We start from the raw sequence: 16,465 nt of genomic DNA, 5'->3' as shown, positions 1-16,465 counted from the left end.
AGACAAAGATGTCAAAACCTTGAGTGTGACAAAGAGAGAGTTAAGTTTGTGGAGGATAACCAAGCACAGAGGTTTTTAGATGCAGCAGTTACATTCAATAGCACCATTTTAGAAGCTAAGTATGGAAAAATTACTTGAATATCTCAGACTTCCTGCATGTGCTTTGAACTTTGAAAGGGTCTGCAGAAGCCGCCACAATCAATAGTTTTCTTGTCTTCCCCTAAATGAACGGCAATTCAATATCACACTCTCATGAGTATGATTTATCATCACTATTAGAATTAGGAATAATACATCCATGTCACTTATGCAAGTGCCTTACTTAGAACACCTCAAACAAGGAAGTTTGTGGTGGTAATGAAAGATAAAAGATAACGAGAAAATTAAGCATGAAAGACATCAATGCAAGTTGTTAACAAAGTCAAATAGTAATGACAAAAATATACTATCAAGGAACTTCCGCGAAATGAGAGGCAATATCACACTCGCAATAATACAAATGCATGTAACGTTACATGGTGCATGTCTGTTACATACTATCACCATCACTGCTTCACTATAAAAACCGATTAGAGTGTCCCAAACATTTCATCCACTGAAACCTACTGCTATACGATCACAATAATGGGGTTCTTCTGTTCTCTTACTTTCTCCATACAGTTTCTTCTTCTCTTCTCATCCTCCCTGTTCACAAACTGTTTTACTTTGAATGATTTAACTACTACTCATCAGCATGAATGCCATCAACATGAAAGCAATGCCTTGCTCAGCTTTAAACAAAGCTTCTTCATAAGTAAGTCTGCTTCCTATAATCCTTTCAGTTATCCTAAAACTCTCACCTGGATTCCAACCACAGATTGCTGCTCCTGGGATGGCATCGAATGCGATGAACTCACAGGTCATGTCATTTCCATTGATCTTAGTAGCAGCCTGCTCTATGGTTCCATGGATCCCAATAGCACCCTTTTCTCGCTTGTGCATCTTCAAAGCCTTGATCTTTCAGACAATGACTTCAATCACTCGCAAATTCCAGCCTGGATAGGTGACTTGTCACAACTGAGGCATTTGAATCTTTCTCAATTTGGTGAAACCACATTGTCAGGTGAAGTCCCAACTCAAATTTCCCATTTGTCCAACTTGTTGTCCCTTGATCTTCGCAGCTATATTAATCCACAATTTGATTTTCCATTAATAAACTGTTTACAACTCAAAGAATCCACTCTGCAAAGCTTAATTCAAAACTCAACAAGACTAGAACAACTTCGCCTTAATTTTGTCACCATTTCATCATCATTACCTCACACGCTCACAAACCTTACATCTCTGCAAAAACTCTCTTTTCGCCATTGTGAACTGCATGGTGAGTTTCCTATCGGAATATTCTCTCTTGCAAACTTAACATCTTTGAATTTTGGGGAAAACCAAAATCTGCAGGGCACATTACCTGCATCCATTGGAAACCTGACCAATTTAGCTCTCTTGGCTCTTGAAGATAATAGCTTTCATGGTGAAATCCCTCGCTCTCTTTTTGGACTAGAGAAGCTTGTAGATTTATTTCTATATTCTAATTTTTTCGAAGGCCGCCTAGCACTTGACATGTTTTTCAAACTAAAGATGCTTAATACTCTTGACTTATCTGTCAACAAATTGTCTTTGTTCTCACAAAATAGGGCTGTCAATGTGACAATCCTTCCTCCAATTCAGTGGTTAGGATTGAGTCAGTGCAATTTAAATGGAGAAATTCCAACTTGGATAATGAATCTAACCACTTTAAATCACTTGGATCTTCGTGGAAATAATCTTCAAGGTGAAATTCCATATTTCCTCTTCAAGTTAGAGAATCTTACAGGCCTTGATCTAGGTAGAAATTTATTCGAAGGACAGATCGAGCTTGAAATGCTTTCAAAGCTCAAAAAGCTTACTGTACTTGGTTTAGGCGGAGGCAACAAATTATCTTTTCTTGAAGGGAACAACACTTCCATTGTAACATTTCCTTCTCAAATTCAATTTTTGGATTTAAGGTCATGCAACTTAGTTCATTTTCCCAATTTTATACAGCACTTGCAAGAGTTGACTGATCTTTACCTATCAAACAACAGCATAAAGACAATACCGAGTTGGTTATGGAACAAAACAACTCTTCAGAGTTTGGATATTTCCAACAACCTATTGATAGGAAAAATACCCGCCTTGATATGTAATCTACAATCACTTGGGTTTCTTGATTTATCTTCCAACAATTTAATTGGCAGGATTCCATCATGTTTAGGAAGCTTTAGCCGATCTCTTCACATTTTGAGGCTCGCGGGAAACAAATTGATAGGTAATATTCCTCAAAACTATGCGAAAGAAAATGCACTTCAGTTGATTGATTTTAGCTCAAACAAGTTGTGTGGTCAATTACCAAGATCATTTGTCAATTGCAGAATGCTAGAGCTTCTTGACGTAAGTCATAACCATTTCAATGATTCATTTCCTTTTTGGTTAGGATCTCTCCCTAATTTAAAGCTCATTTTTTTACGTGATAATAAATTTCACGGAGCTATAAAGTGTCCATTCAAATGCACATTTCCTCAGCTTCGTATCATTGATCTTTCTCAAAATGATTTTTCTGGAGAATTGTCATCAGAAACAATCAAGAATTTCAAATCGATGACACTTTCCAACACAAGCCACCAAGTACAGTTCAAGGACGACGTTTATCAATTGCAACATACTTGGGTTGATCTTAGTTTGTTTGTAATTCGAATGCATAACAAAGGAGTAGTCATGAAGTATCTTGGGCGTCAATACTTTCATTACATGATTGCCATTGATCTTTCATGTAACAAAATTTTCGGTGAGATTCCAGATATCATGGGAAGTTTGAATGGTCTTGTTGTGCTCAACTTGTCCAATAACATGTTTACTGGCAGCATCCCATCTTCCTTCGGAAAGCTTTCAAATCTCGAAGCCTTGGACCTTTCTGCCAATAGCCTGTCAGGGGAAATCCCCCAACAACTCACAGAGTTAACATTTTTGGAATTCTTCAATGTGTCTTTCAACAATCTCTCGGGTCCAATCCCAGAAAATAGACAATTTTCCACTTTTCAAGATAATTCATTTGAGGGAAACAATGGTTTATGCGGGTTTCAATTGCTGAACAAATGTGAAGATCGTTCTAAGCTTCCACTACCAACAATACCTGATGGTGATCAAGACTCTGAGTCAGGATCTTTCTTTGAATTGTATTGGATGGTAATTCTAATTGGATATGGGGGTGGCCTTGTTGCTGGGTTAGCACTGGGAAATGCTTTTGCTGGAGATGTTTATAGGTTGCTGAAGAGGATCTTTTAAGTCACAAGTCTAGATGTTGGTTTTTTCATGTGTGTAATCTTAGACTATTTTTATTTTTGTGTGTTGCATTTGAAGTTGTTGTGTTCCTTTTATGTAAGAGTCTGCTATGTGTATACCCAAATAAAAGTAGGCAAGGAAAAAAGATAAATATAGTCTGTTATATATCTATTTTGTTTTGCTATTTTTGATGTAAGAAAAGTCATACATTGTGTTCTTTGCTTAAATAATCCATTTCCCTTTGCATACTCTCTCTCATGCTTATGCCAAAACAGGAAAACTTGTAAAAGGTAAAGACTAAAGAGAAGCAATTTTTTTTTCCAAAAAAAGTATTCGCTGATATGAATAAAAGCTTAAGTAGGATCAATTTAAATGCTAAATGTGAGAGAAGAAAAAAAAATATTTATTATAGAAATACAGATGGATGGAGAATAGTTGGATGGAGAAGTGTTTGAGAGTTTAGTAGTACTTGAGTCTCAAGTTTAAGGTGTTGGGAGTATTGGTGTGAAGGCTTCAAGCATGTTATGTAATTACTTAAATCAAAGTTGGTGACAACATTAATTCCTCTGTACTCAATTGCTGTTATGTCATAGGTTCGTGCTGCTTCCTCTTGTGTGCCTGGTGCCTGCATTAGTTAAAAAAATGTTACTTCCATTTTTCCTTTTAGAGGTTGGTTAAACTTGGTTTTCGAAATTGCAAATGTGTTTCTTCTATAATCCTCAGAATTTTAAAATTAACCTTTAAGACCTGAAATTATTTCATAAATAATTATATTTTATAGTCAGTCAACTGTTAGTCAACTTGGTGTTGGCCAGTGATGTGAGATGCTACATTGTATGCTAACATGTTAGCTGATATGGCACATCAACAAAACTGTTGTTGTTAACCGATCAAAGACTAAAATGACTAAGGGAATATAATTTTAGGGATTAAGTAGTAAATTTGAAAATTAAGAGACTTAAGCACGCTTGAAACTTTGAGTGAGCAAATTGAGCCTTTGTTGAGTTGTGTTGATTTTAACATACTGTATGTATGTTCCAAGGTAAGGATATTTGTTTCCAAGAACTATTCCATTCTGATGATGCCTGCAGAACATTGACAAAGCATTAGTGATTCATATCCAACCCCAAAATGCACATTTGTGCCGTGTTCATAAAGACTACCACTACTCTTTGTGCAATAAAACTTTATTGAAAGAAAATCATATAATGTGTTCTTTGCTTTTGTGCATTCCTGCTATTTATGTTTTGTATTGAGAATTATTTCATATAGGTTGCTTTTGGATACCCAATCAGAAATACAAGATAGCTATATATAATTAATTTCCACTATTAATAAATACAAAACGTATGAGTCTTTTCTTTTTTTGGAAAATAAAAATTATGTGTATTAATAGGGCTGGAAGTGAGTCAAGCCAGCTCATGAGCCAGCTCGAACTCGACTCATTAATAGCTCAATAAGTTGAACTCGTGAGTGGATAAGCTCAACTCATTAATTAGTGAGCTGACTCGATTATATATATTATATTAAAAATATAAATTAAATACATATAAGATATGTGTATTAATAATTTAATAAGAACAGTTAGTATACAGGTGATGATATTTGACTGCTCTACGTTAATTGTTGTGACTTGAGAGTTTTGCTCATTCACAGGTTTATTTAGAAAAAAATAAAATAAAAAATGAAAAACGAAAAAAGGTTTGGCAATATGTTTCAATTTGTATGGTATTGCTCATGTAGTCGCTCTTAAGTGCAAGCAAGGTCGAAAAAACGGTGTTCATAAACGAAGCATCCCTTGAGCTGTGTTAGGGATATCAGCCAAGTTAGAGAAAGTTAGTTAGACTAATGAACGGTTTATGGTTGTAAATTAAGTGTACAGAAAAATATATAAAGTTTTTGCAATAATATATAGTATATACCATAACATGCTGATTTTAGAAGTAACATTCCACTCATGTGTACTTGATAAAAAGTGATAAAACAAATAGTTTTAAAAATTTTTACAATTGAATTGAATTATTGAAGGTCTTTAAGAAATAAAAAGTATCAAATAAGTTCGAAGAAATTTTATAATTAGACTTGTACCAAATTTTTTAAGAATTGTAAGCGTGGACTTTATTTGTCCCTGACAAATGATAAGCATGTTTAGTATAATATTTTCACTGACTTATAAATCAGGAGTTTCAATTCTTGAAGAATTTATTTGATATTTTTTTTTTCAAAAAACGTGTAAGTTTACTAGAAAATTTGTTAAAGACCTATTTTTTCTGTTATTCTAAAAATAGTTATTTCCTTTTGATAATATTGAAATTAAAGCAACAAAAAAATGTACACTCTCTCCCTATATTATAAGCCAAAGTAATTTTACTCTATGGAGTCAATGATACTAAAGAAATTAAAGAGAGAAGATTAATAATAACGATAGAATGCAAGTTAGCAAACTCAAATATCAGAGACAAAGATCCAAAACCTCGAGTATGAGGAAGAGAGTTATGTTTGTGGAGGATAACCAATGCAAGTACAGAGGTTTGATGCAGCAATTACATTGAAATAGTACCATTATTTTAGAAGGAATCCAACGTAAGCTAAGTATGGGAAAATGACATGAATGTCTCAGGCTCTCAGCCTTCATGCATGTACTTTGAACTTTGGAAGGGTCTGCAGATACCGTGTCCCCAAAATGAACGATAATTAAGGTTTGAAAGGTACCTGCGGGTGATGACTATATATGAGTAGAGAAGTCATGAAGGTGCATGTACAATTATTATGAGAAATTTAAGCATGAAGGGCGTAAATGCAAGTTGTTAACAAAGTCAAATAGTAGTGACAAAAATATACTATCAAGGAACTTCACTATGAAGTTGTAACAAGGGACAAGATAGTTCAGTTTGCCGAAGGCATTTAATGAAGCCGGGGGCTACTCTGCATAGTATCACCATAACTGCTTCACTATAAAAACCGATTAGAGTGTCCAAACATTTCTTCCATTGAAACCTATTTCGATACAAATGACCATGATGGGGTTGTTGCATTCTGTTGCTCTGGCCATACATTTTCTTCTCCTCTTCTCATCCTCCCTGTTTACAAACTGTTTAACTTTGAATGATTCAACTACTACTCATCATCATGAATGCCATCAACATGAAAGCAATGCCTTGCTCAGCTTTAAACAAAGCTTCATCATAAGTAAGTCTGCATCTTACAATACTTTCAGTTATCCTAAAACTGTTTCCTGGATTCCAACCACAGATTGCTGCTCCTGGAATGGCATTGAATGCGATGAGCTCACAGGTCATGTCATTTCCATTGATCTTAGTAGCAGCCTGCTCTATGGTTCCATGGATCCCAATAGCACCCTTTTCTCGCTTGTGCATCTTCAAAGCCTTGATCTTTCGGACAATGACTTCAGTCACTCGCAAATTCCAGCCAGGATAGGTCACTTGTCACAACTGAGGCATTTGAATCTTTCTCAATATGGTGAAACCACATTGTCAGGTGAAGTCCCAACTCAAATTTCCCATTTGTCCAACTTGTTGTCCCTTGATCTTCGCAGCTATATTGACCAACCGTTTGAAAATCTAGTGATCAACCAATTACAACTTAAGGTATCCACTCTGCGAAGCTTAATTCAAAACTCAACAAGACTTGAACAACTTCGCCTTAATTATGTCAGCGTTTCATCATCTATACCTTACACTCTCACAAACCTTACATCTCTGCAAAATCTCTCTTTTCGAAACTGTGAACTATGTGGTGAGTTTCCAGTTGGAATATTCTATCTCCCAAACTTAAGTTCTTTGAATTTTGCGGAAAACCAAAATCTGCATGGTGCATTACCTGCATCCATTGGGAACCTGACCAATTTAGCTTGCTTGGCTCTTGGAAAAAATAGCTTTCAAGGTGAAATCCCGCAGTCTCTTTTTAGACTCGAAAATCTTGAACATTTGTCTCTGGGGTATAATTTCTTTGAAGGCCGCCTAGCACTTGACATGTTTTTGAAGCTAGAGATGCTTAATGTTCTTGACTTGTCTGGCAACAAATTGTCTTTGTTCTCACAAGTTAGGGATGTCAATGTCACAATCCTTCCTCTAATTCAATGGTTAGGATTGAGTTCATGCAATTTAGCTGGGGAAGTTCCAACTTGGATAATGAATCTAACCACTTTAAGTTACTTGGATCTTTCTCGAAATAATCTTCAAGGTGAAATTCCATATTTCTTCTTCAGGTTAGAAAATCTTACAGTTCTCGATCTATCTAATAATATATTGGAAGGACAGATCGACCTTGACATGCTTTCAAAGCTCCAAAAGCTTATTTTTCTTTCTTTAGGCGGAGGCAACAAATTGTATTTTCTTGAAGGGAAGAACACTTCCAGCGTAACATTTCCTTCTCAAATTCAATCTTTGCATTTAAGTTCATGCAACTTAGTTCATTTTCCCAATTTTATACAACAGTTGCAAAAGTTGACAGATCTTTTCATATCAGACAATAGCATAAAGACAATGTTAGATTTTGTTATTTTCATGTGTGTAATGTTAGATCATTATTCATTTTCATTTATGTGTTTTCATTTGAAGTTATTGTGTTTATCTCGTGTAAGAGTGGGTCATGTGTAATTCCAAATAAAGTAGATAAAGTAAAAATATAAATATAGTGTGTTATATATCTATTTTTCTTTTTCTATTTTAAAATAAGAAAAGTCATACATTGTGTTTTTCTGCATACAATAGTCTATTTCCATACAAATAATTCATTTCTGTTTGTATACTCAATCTTTTGATTATGCCCATGCAAGATAGGATAACTGTAAAAAGTAAAGCAAAGCAATTTTTTCAAAAAAAAAAATCATTAATTTGAATCTAATTATAAGTAGGATAGATTGAGCAAACAATAATAACAAAAATGATATTTTCTTAAAAAAACTAAATTACAGCCAGCATTATATTATAGAGAAAGAAAAAGAAACAAGCTAATATAGAAATACAGAAAACTAAGAAATTTTTTTATGGAAAAATATTGAAAGAAGAAGAACTGAAGAAGCAATGATGATCAATCTCTCTCTTCTTCATAGTAAGAGCACTGATTTTTATTTTTCTCATAGGAATCAAAAGGAAAGCAAGAAATGAAATTACAACCCCCCCCCCCCCCCCATTAATAAGGACAATAATCTCTTTCAAAGCAAGCACAGAACAACCTGTCAAGTGTACAGAACCATAGTCTCAGACTCATGAAAAATAGAGAGCTGAGTTTTTTGGTGCTTCTGATTGTAAAGGAAGTTTGGATCAGATGATTCTTAACTTTTAAGAAAAGCATAATTAACAATGGTTAATCCCTTTTATATATGTTAATGGTTCAGATATAACAACAAAATAAGATCTTTTTAACTGTGAATTATTGCATATTCATATATTCTTGCCAACCATGATTTTTCTTTAATTTTAGCAATTATTATTGACATCCGTTGTAAAATTTAAAGCTATTGAGATATGAAAACATAACAAATCGATATGTCCATCATCTTTTACATTATTGTCAGTATAACTTAAGTAATTACTTAATCAAAGTTGGTTACAACATTAATTCTTCTGCACTCAATTGCTGCTATGTCATAGGCTCGAGCAGCTTCCACTTGTGTGCATACATTAGAGGAAGTAATTTCTTTTTAGAGGTTGGTTGAATTTGGTTTTAACAAAATTGCAGATGCGTTTCTTCTTTACTTCTCAGAATTTTAAAATTTTAGTTTTAGACCTGAAATTATTTCGGAAGTAATTTTATTTTGTAGTCAACTAGCATTGTTTAGTGCTCCATTAGCATGACAAATGGCATTGACTGATAATGTGACATGCTCCATTATATGCACAAAATGTTTTAATGGAACCGAAAGTGAGCAGCACTTCAATTAGTTTAGAGAAATTGATCAATAATCCAACTAGAGATGGACGTATAAGGAGGGATGAGTATGACTGATCATTACTATTGTCAATTGGAATTTAGCATCACCAATTTAGAAAAATCTTAGAGTCGTAAGATGAAATGAATGATCACATTATTCCAATTAATCAAAACCAGAAAGCACTATCAGTATTTTTCTTCTCTTGCCCAAAATGCACGCAAAAATTATCAAAACACCATCCTAGTTGGCGCTTAAGTTCTAATTTAAATTTCATAAGCAAATTTCATTTAATTTAATTTCAATTAAGCTAAGTATTATATTGCTAGAAATACACTTTCGAATAAAATAGGAGTTGAAGTTAAGCATTAGACTATAGTCTACAGAAAAACATCAAAGTAAAAAACATTTGCTAAGAGAGTTTCTTTTTAAAATGATGCAGTATATTAGTTGATTCTTTTCTGCTTTGTTCCTTCATTTGGTGTTTGGTGCAAGCTAGAAAAAATGGTATTCATAGTAAAAGCATCTCTTGGTTTGTATGCTTCAAGCACACCTCCCTTTCCCTCTCTCTTTACACTGATTTATTGTGCTGTTTTCAGAGTCATGTACTGTGTTCTTAATAAGATACATGATTATTGGTCTTTGCTAAGCTTTATTCAATTCTTTATGACTCAATAACTGCTTAATTCATTTTGATTTTCTATATTTTACATCATAATTGTTGAGCCTAGTTTGATTTTTGTTAAGTTATGATGACAAACATTGTTTTGGGTGGAAAGCCCAATATAGTTTAATGAGAGTGTTAGTGATGCAGGCCCAAAGTATCCAAGTTCAAAATTGCTTTAGTCCAAGTCCAACAAGTGCTTCAGCAATGAGCCAAAGCTCATCCTCACAGCAACGTCCATTATGTTATATGGCTTACTAAAAGCTAAAGGAAGACAGCTGGAAAAAAGAAAAAGGACAAGTGTTGGTATAATAAAGCAACAAGGACAGCTGGTACACTATCATCACTCCAAGGACACAAGGGAACAACCACTAACTCAAGGACATCAGCTGAGCACTGCTAAGGATCGTGGTTGAGCAAAACACCATCGAGCAAGAACACACAGAAGCAGTTAGGAAATGGAGCAGAATGGAAAAGAGGAACATGCCAAGGATGAAAGAAACACCAAGGACAGCAGAGGTAGTGGTGAAGCTCCTCGGACAGCAGAGGAAGTGGAGCAGGATGAAGAAAGGACTGCATGCCATCAAGGACCACTCCAACGGGCAGCAAGGAAAAGAAGAAAGGAAGAAGCTACAATGAAGCCTAGCTGAAGATATAAAAGAAGCTTCATTCCCATTTCTGAAGACAAGAAAGAGAGCACACACATTCAGAGCATCATCTCTAACACAGAGCTGGAATCTCTTTCTTCTACTCAAGCTTAATTCTGATTTATTGTTATGGCTGTCTTGCGTTTTTCTTTGTTTAAAAAAAAAGGCAATCATGTGAGGATCAAAAGCCAAGAGAGAAAAGGCAAGAGTGATGCAGAAATAGCCACTGTTTATTTTTTGATGTAATCTGGGTTTATGAACTAGGATTAGTTCCCCTTTCCAAGTTGGGTTAGCACTTGGTGAGAATTGAATCTGTGTAGATTCCCCTTCCAAGTTGGGATAGCACTTTGGGGTTGCTAAGCTTTGGTGAAGAAAGCTTAGGGGTAGATACTAGTTGAATTAGGGAGTAATTCAATAGTATTGGTGTATGTAACCTGAGAATTATAGTGAAAATTCCACCATGGTTTGTGGTGGAGACTGGATGTAGGATTCATGGCACAAAGAATCCGAACCAGGATACATGCTGGCCTCTTTCTCCTCTTCTCTGCACTTTTAATTTTCTGCGTATGAGACTATTTCAAATAATCTCCTGCAACTCGAGCAACAGCAAAAACAGAGTTTGAAACTTAAAGTTTTAAGCTAACTTGATTCAACCCCCCCTTCTCAAGTTCAACTAGAATCATCAATTGGTATCAGAGCCTGGTTTCAAGAAGACAAGCTTCACAGCTTGGAGTAAAGATCCATGGCCAACAACATGAATCCCAACATCGTGGCTTTCACTCTCACTGAAGGGCAGTCCAACAACAGACCTCCCTACTTCAATGGCAGCAACTACTCTTACTGGAAAGAGAGAATGAGAATCTTCGTGCAGTCGATCGACTACAACATCTGGAAGATCATTCTCAATGGTCCAGACGTTCCCACCAAACAGAATGCTGATGGAGAAGTTGTGGCAAAGGAGGACAGCGAATGGACAGAAGAAGAAAAGAAGAAGGTTGAACTCAATGCCAAGGCAATCAACCTGATGCACTGTGCAATTAGTTTTGAAGAGTTCAGAAAAGTGTCAAGGTGCAAAACGGCTAAAGAAATCTGGGATAAGCTCAGACTCACTCATGAAGGCACTAAGCAAGTGAGGGAGACCAGAATTGACATGCTGATGAAGGAGTATGAAATGTTCAGTATGAAGGAAGATGAGAGCATCGATCAAATATTCGAAAGGTTCTCAATAATCATCAACAATCTGGACGCCATGGGAAGAAACTACTCTGAAGAAACCTTGGTAAGGAAGATTCTGAGGAGTCTTACCAAGAAATGGGAAGTGAAAAGCACAGCCATCTCTGAAAGGAATGATTTGATCAAAATCACCTATGATGAGCTGAGAGGCAAGCTGCTGGCTTATGAAACCACTCACATGTCTCAAGACAAAGATGACAAAAAGAAAAGTATAGCACTAAAATCAAGAATGACAGCCCAAGGAGAAGAATCTGATGACAGTTTCTCAGATGAAGAAATGGTGCTCTTTGCAAGGAAAATGAGAAGACTACTAAGATACAAAAACAAAGGCAAAGGAAGCTCTTCATCCAAAGAGGTCAAGAAAGATCAAGTCAAGTTCACATGCCATCACTGCAAGGAACCTGGTCACTTCAAATCAGATTGCCCTCAACTTAAGAAAGGCGAAAATTTCAAGAAAAACAAAAAGAAGGTGATGATGGCAACATGGGAGGACTTGGAGAACGACACCAGCTCAGAAAGCTCAGATCAGGAAGCTCAACTATGCCTGATGGCAGATCATGATGATGAAGATGAGGTAGATCTCTCTGACTTATCTATTGATGAACTGCACTACATTATCAAAGACATTTCTGTGAGCTCTAAGAAACTCTTGGATAAGTATGCTAAATGTAAGAAAGAAAATGAGACTTTGAGGACAGAAAATGATCTTCTTTTGAAAAAGGTTAAGGCAAATGAAACTGACAATGAAAAGTTTTTAAAAGAAGAAAACATTGTCTTGCGAACTGAATTAGAAAAATTCAAACTCAAGCATGAAGTTTCTGCCTCCACTGATTTGATTTCTGAAAACAAAAGGCTGAATGAACAAATAAAAAGTTTGAATGAAGACTTAGCAAAGTTTGTTCAAGGTTCTCAAAATCTGAACAAACTACTTGCTTGTCAAAGGTTTGGATCTGAAAAATCTGGACTTGGATTCATAGAGGAAAACAAGGCTGTTTTCAAACAAAACTTTAAAAAATCTGAAGCCTCCTCTTCCAAGCTTTTCAAACCTAAAGGATTCAGCAAACCTAAAAAATCAGTAAGCAAGAATCATTGCTACAAGTGCAACAGAAATGATCATGATCCTCCTCAATGTTTCATCTTTCTTAAGTCTTTTGGTAATGATAGTAAGCTATATAAAGTTGTTCATGATTTTAATGCTCTTGGGCAACCAAGAAGATTTCACATCAAAGGATCCAAATGGATTTGGATACCTAAGGTTAGTTGAAGAACATGCAGGTTTGCCTTGCATCCAAGAAGAAAATGGACATGTGGTATCTTGATAGTGGATGTTCAAGGCATATGACCGGAAGGGATACTTTCTTCATTAAACTCAACAAGTATAATGGAGGATTTGTCACCTTTGGAGATAATAGTAAAGGTAAAATAATTGCCATTGGTAAGGTTGGCAAAGATTTTTCAACTTGCATTGATAGTGTCTTTTTAGTTGATGGGTTAAAGCATAATCTATTGAGCATAAGTCAACTGTGTGATCTTGGATATGCTGTAACCTTTAGAAAATCTGATTGTAGAGTCATAAATGAGAAAACAGGGGCTGTTTTATTTGTTGCCAAAAGAAGTGACAATGTTTATGGTATCACTCTAGATGATCTAAAAGTTCAAAATGTAACTTGTTTCTCTTCAATGGAATCTGAAAAATGGATGTGGCATAAGAGGTTAGGACATGCTAGCATGTTCCAAATCTCTAAGCTTGTAAAGAGAGGCTTAGTTAGAGATCTTCCTAATATAAAATTTGATAAGGACATCATTTGTGATGCTTGTCAAATGGGTAAACAAATTAAAACCTCTTTCAAACCCAAGGAAGATGTCTCTACTAAGAAACCATTGGAGTTGTTGCATCTTGATCTGTTTGGACCTACTAGAACTCAAAGTCTTGGAGGAAAGAGTTATGGCATGGTAATTGTGGATGACTATACTAGATTTGGCTGGGTGTTCTTTCTTGCTCATAAACATGAGGCCTTTTCTGTTTTTGAAAAATTCAGCAGAAAGATTCAAAATGAAAAAGGTTCAAAAATTATTTCAATAAGAAGTGATCATGGTAAAGAATTTGAAAATCAATACTTTGAATCTTTTTGTGATGAACAAGGCATATCACATAACTTTTCTTGTCCAAGAACACCTCAACAAAATGGTGTTGTTGAGAGAAGAAATAGAAGTTTACAAGAAATGGCTAGAGCTATGTTATGTGAATATGAAATCCCTAAGTTCTTATGGGCTGAAGCTGTGAACACAGCTTGCTATGTTTTAAATAGAACCATCATTAGGAAGTTTTTGAAGAAAACACCATATGAACTTTGGAAAGGGCATCCTCCTAATCTTAGTTATTTTCATGTGTTTGGCTGCAAGTGTTTCATTTTGAACATCAAAGAAAATTTAGGAAAATTTGATCCCAAAACACATGAAGGAATTTTTCTTGGTTATTCCACTAATAGCAAGGCCTATAGAGTTTATAACAAGAACTCCAAAACCGTTGAGGAAACCATGCATGTCACATTCTGTGAATCTAACTCTGTTCCTAGTGTTTTCATTGATGATAGTCCAGGTTTTGAAGTTCAAGTACCTAAGAACAGTGAAACAGTTCCACAAAATCCATGTTCTCATGAAGCTGCACCTGCTAGCAACGAAAATCCCAATTCTGCAGGAGACAATTTGGAATTATCTCCTGTTTCTGCAGAAAATACTGATGCAGAGGCCATTGTTGACCAAGAGGAATCTGAATCCTCAAACCAGTCAAGAAGACCAAGAGAATGGAGGTTTCTGAAAAACTACCTTGACGAGTTCATAATTGGAAATCCCTCAACTGGTAGGACCACTCGTTCATCTTTGAAAAGAGCCGAATCCAACAACATTGCTCTTCTATCAAAGATTGAACCTCAAAACATCCAAGAAGCTCTTGCTGATCCATCTTGGGTGTTAGCCATGAAGGAGGAATTGCAGCAATTTGAGAAGAATCAGGTCTGGTCATTAGTGCCTTATCCAAATGGAAAGAAAGTCACTGGCACTAAATGGATTTTCAGAAACAAGCTGGGTGAAGACGGATCCATAGTCCGAAACAAAGCCAGATTGGTTGCTCAAGGATATGATCAAGAGGAAGGGATTGCTTTTGATGAATCATTTGCACCTGTAGCTCGAATGGAAGCCATCAGATTGCTCCTTGCATATGCAGCTCATTGTGGTTTCAAATTGTTCCAAATGGACGTAAAGTGTGCTTTCCTCAATGGCATAATAGATAGAGAGGTTTATGTGGCTCAACCACCTGGGTTTGAAAACAAAACTTTTCCTAACCATGTTTTCAAACTAGCTAAAGCCTTATATGGTTTAAGACAAGCTCCTAGAGCTTGGTATGAGAGGCTTAGCTCATTTTTATTGAAAAATAACTTTCAAAGAGGAGCCACTGACACCACTTTATTTATTAGAAATTATCATGATCATTTTATTCTTGTGCAAGTTTATGTTGATGATATTATATTTGGTTCGGCTAATGAGGATTTGTGTGCAGATTTTGCTAAGCTTATGACCAATGAATTTGATATGAGCATGATGGGAGAACTCAATTTCTTCCTAGGCCTGCAAATCAAGCAAACTGCAGAAGGCATATTCATCCATCAAGAAAAATATGCAAAGGAACTTGTCAAGAAGTTTGGGCTGGAATGTGCTAAGCCTATGGGAACCCCCATGCATCCTAACATCAAGCTTGATAAGGATGAACATGGTAGAGATGTTGATGAGACTCGTTACAGAGGGATGATTGGATCCCTAATGTATCTAACCTCCTCAAGGCCTGATATCATCCAAAGTGTTGGAGTTTGCTCAAGGTTTCAATCAAAGCCTAAGGAGTCACATCTCTCTGCTGTCAAGAGGATCATCCGATATGTACTTGGTACCACTAATTATGGGTTATGGTTTCCTAAGACTGATTCTTTTCAATTAGTGGGTTTCTGTGATGCAGATTTTGCTGGGGATAGGGTCGATAGAAGAAGCACAAGTGGCATGTGCTGTTTTCTTGGGAAATCCCTCATTGTTTGGTCTAGCAAAAAGCAAGCTACGGTAGCACTTTCAACAGCCGAAGCTGAGTACATTGCAGCCTCCTCTTGTTGTTCTCAATTATTATGGCTGAAAACTCAACTAGCTGACTATAAATTGAATGTCTCAAACATTCCATTATTTTGTGACAACATGAGTGCTATCAATATTTCCAAAAACCCTGTTTTGCACTCAAGAACAAAGCACATTGAAGTTTGTTTTCATTCTATAAGAGAACATGTGCAAAATGGAAATTTAGATATTCAGTTTGTTAATTCTGAGGGTCAGCTAGCTGATATATTCACCAAACCATTGATAGATGAGAGGTTCTGCAAGTTGAGAACTGAACTGGGCATTCTAACTTCATCTCTGTTTTCTTAATGTTTCTGATAATGAGATCTTTTGTATTTTGTCTCATAAATCGCGGTGAGATTTTTTGGCAGATGATGAGTAACCTTCATTGAGTCACTATGAAGCCTACTGGATTCAGGCCTGAATGATGAACATCTCGTGCTGGAGCAGTCTCGACATATGAGCTTTCTTTACTGAATCCAATTAAGCCCATTTCATAGTTGTTTTTTTCATTTTTTGAAAATAAGTTTTTGGGCCTCATTT

At 35.8% G+C, this 16,465-nt stretch overlaps 3 protein-coding genes across 3 annotated transcripts; all 3 read left to right on the top strand.

Moving 5' to 3' along the window:
- The first annotated feature begins 575 nt into the window (after positions 1–575).
- Positions 576–3,579, top strand: LOC112744453 (receptor-like protein 40). The gene is made up of 3 exons (XM_072215501.1): positions 576–793; positions 857–2,323; positions 2,630–3,579. The coding sequence occupies exons 1-3, from the start codon at positions 625–627 to the stop codon at positions 3,334–3,336; spliced, it is 2,343 nt and encodes a 780-aa protein (XP_072071602.1). The 5' UTR covers positions 576–624; the 3' UTR covers positions 3,337–3,579.
- A 2,685-nt stretch (positions 3,580–6,264) lies between these two features.
- Positions 6,265–7,952, top strand: LOC112743311 (receptor-like protein 40). Its single transcript, XM_025792526.2, has one exon. It carries the CDS (start codon positions 6,345–6,347, stop codon positions 7,950–7,952), a length of 1,608 nt encoding a protein of 535 aa, XP_025648311.1. The 5' UTR covers positions 6,265–6,344.
- Positions 7,953–11,279: 3,327 nt separating this feature from the next.
- LOC140178766 (uncharacterized) lies at positions 11,280–16,231 on the top strand. The gene is made up of 5 exons (XM_072216011.1): positions 11,280–13,025; positions 13,268–13,723; positions 14,174–15,002; positions 15,276–15,923; positions 16,110–16,231. The coding sequence occupies exons 1-5, from the start codon at positions 11,280–11,282 to the stop codon at positions 16,229–16,231; spliced, it is 3,801 nt and encodes a 1,266-aa protein (XP_072072112.1).
- Positions 16,232–16,465: the final 234 nt, after the last annotated feature.

The sequence above is a fragment of the Arachis hypogaea genome, chromosome 14 (assembly GCF_003086295.3).
Source record: "Arachis hypogaea cultivar Tifrunner chromosome 14, arahy.Tifrunner.gnm2.J5K5, whole genome shotgun sequence".
Classification (NCBI taxonomy): Eukaryota; Viridiplantae; Streptophyta; class Magnoliopsida; order Fabales; family Fabaceae; genus Arachis; species Arachis hypogaea.
Note: the sequence above shows the minus strand (reverse complement) of the source record. Positions and strands in the feature narration are given on the sequence as shown.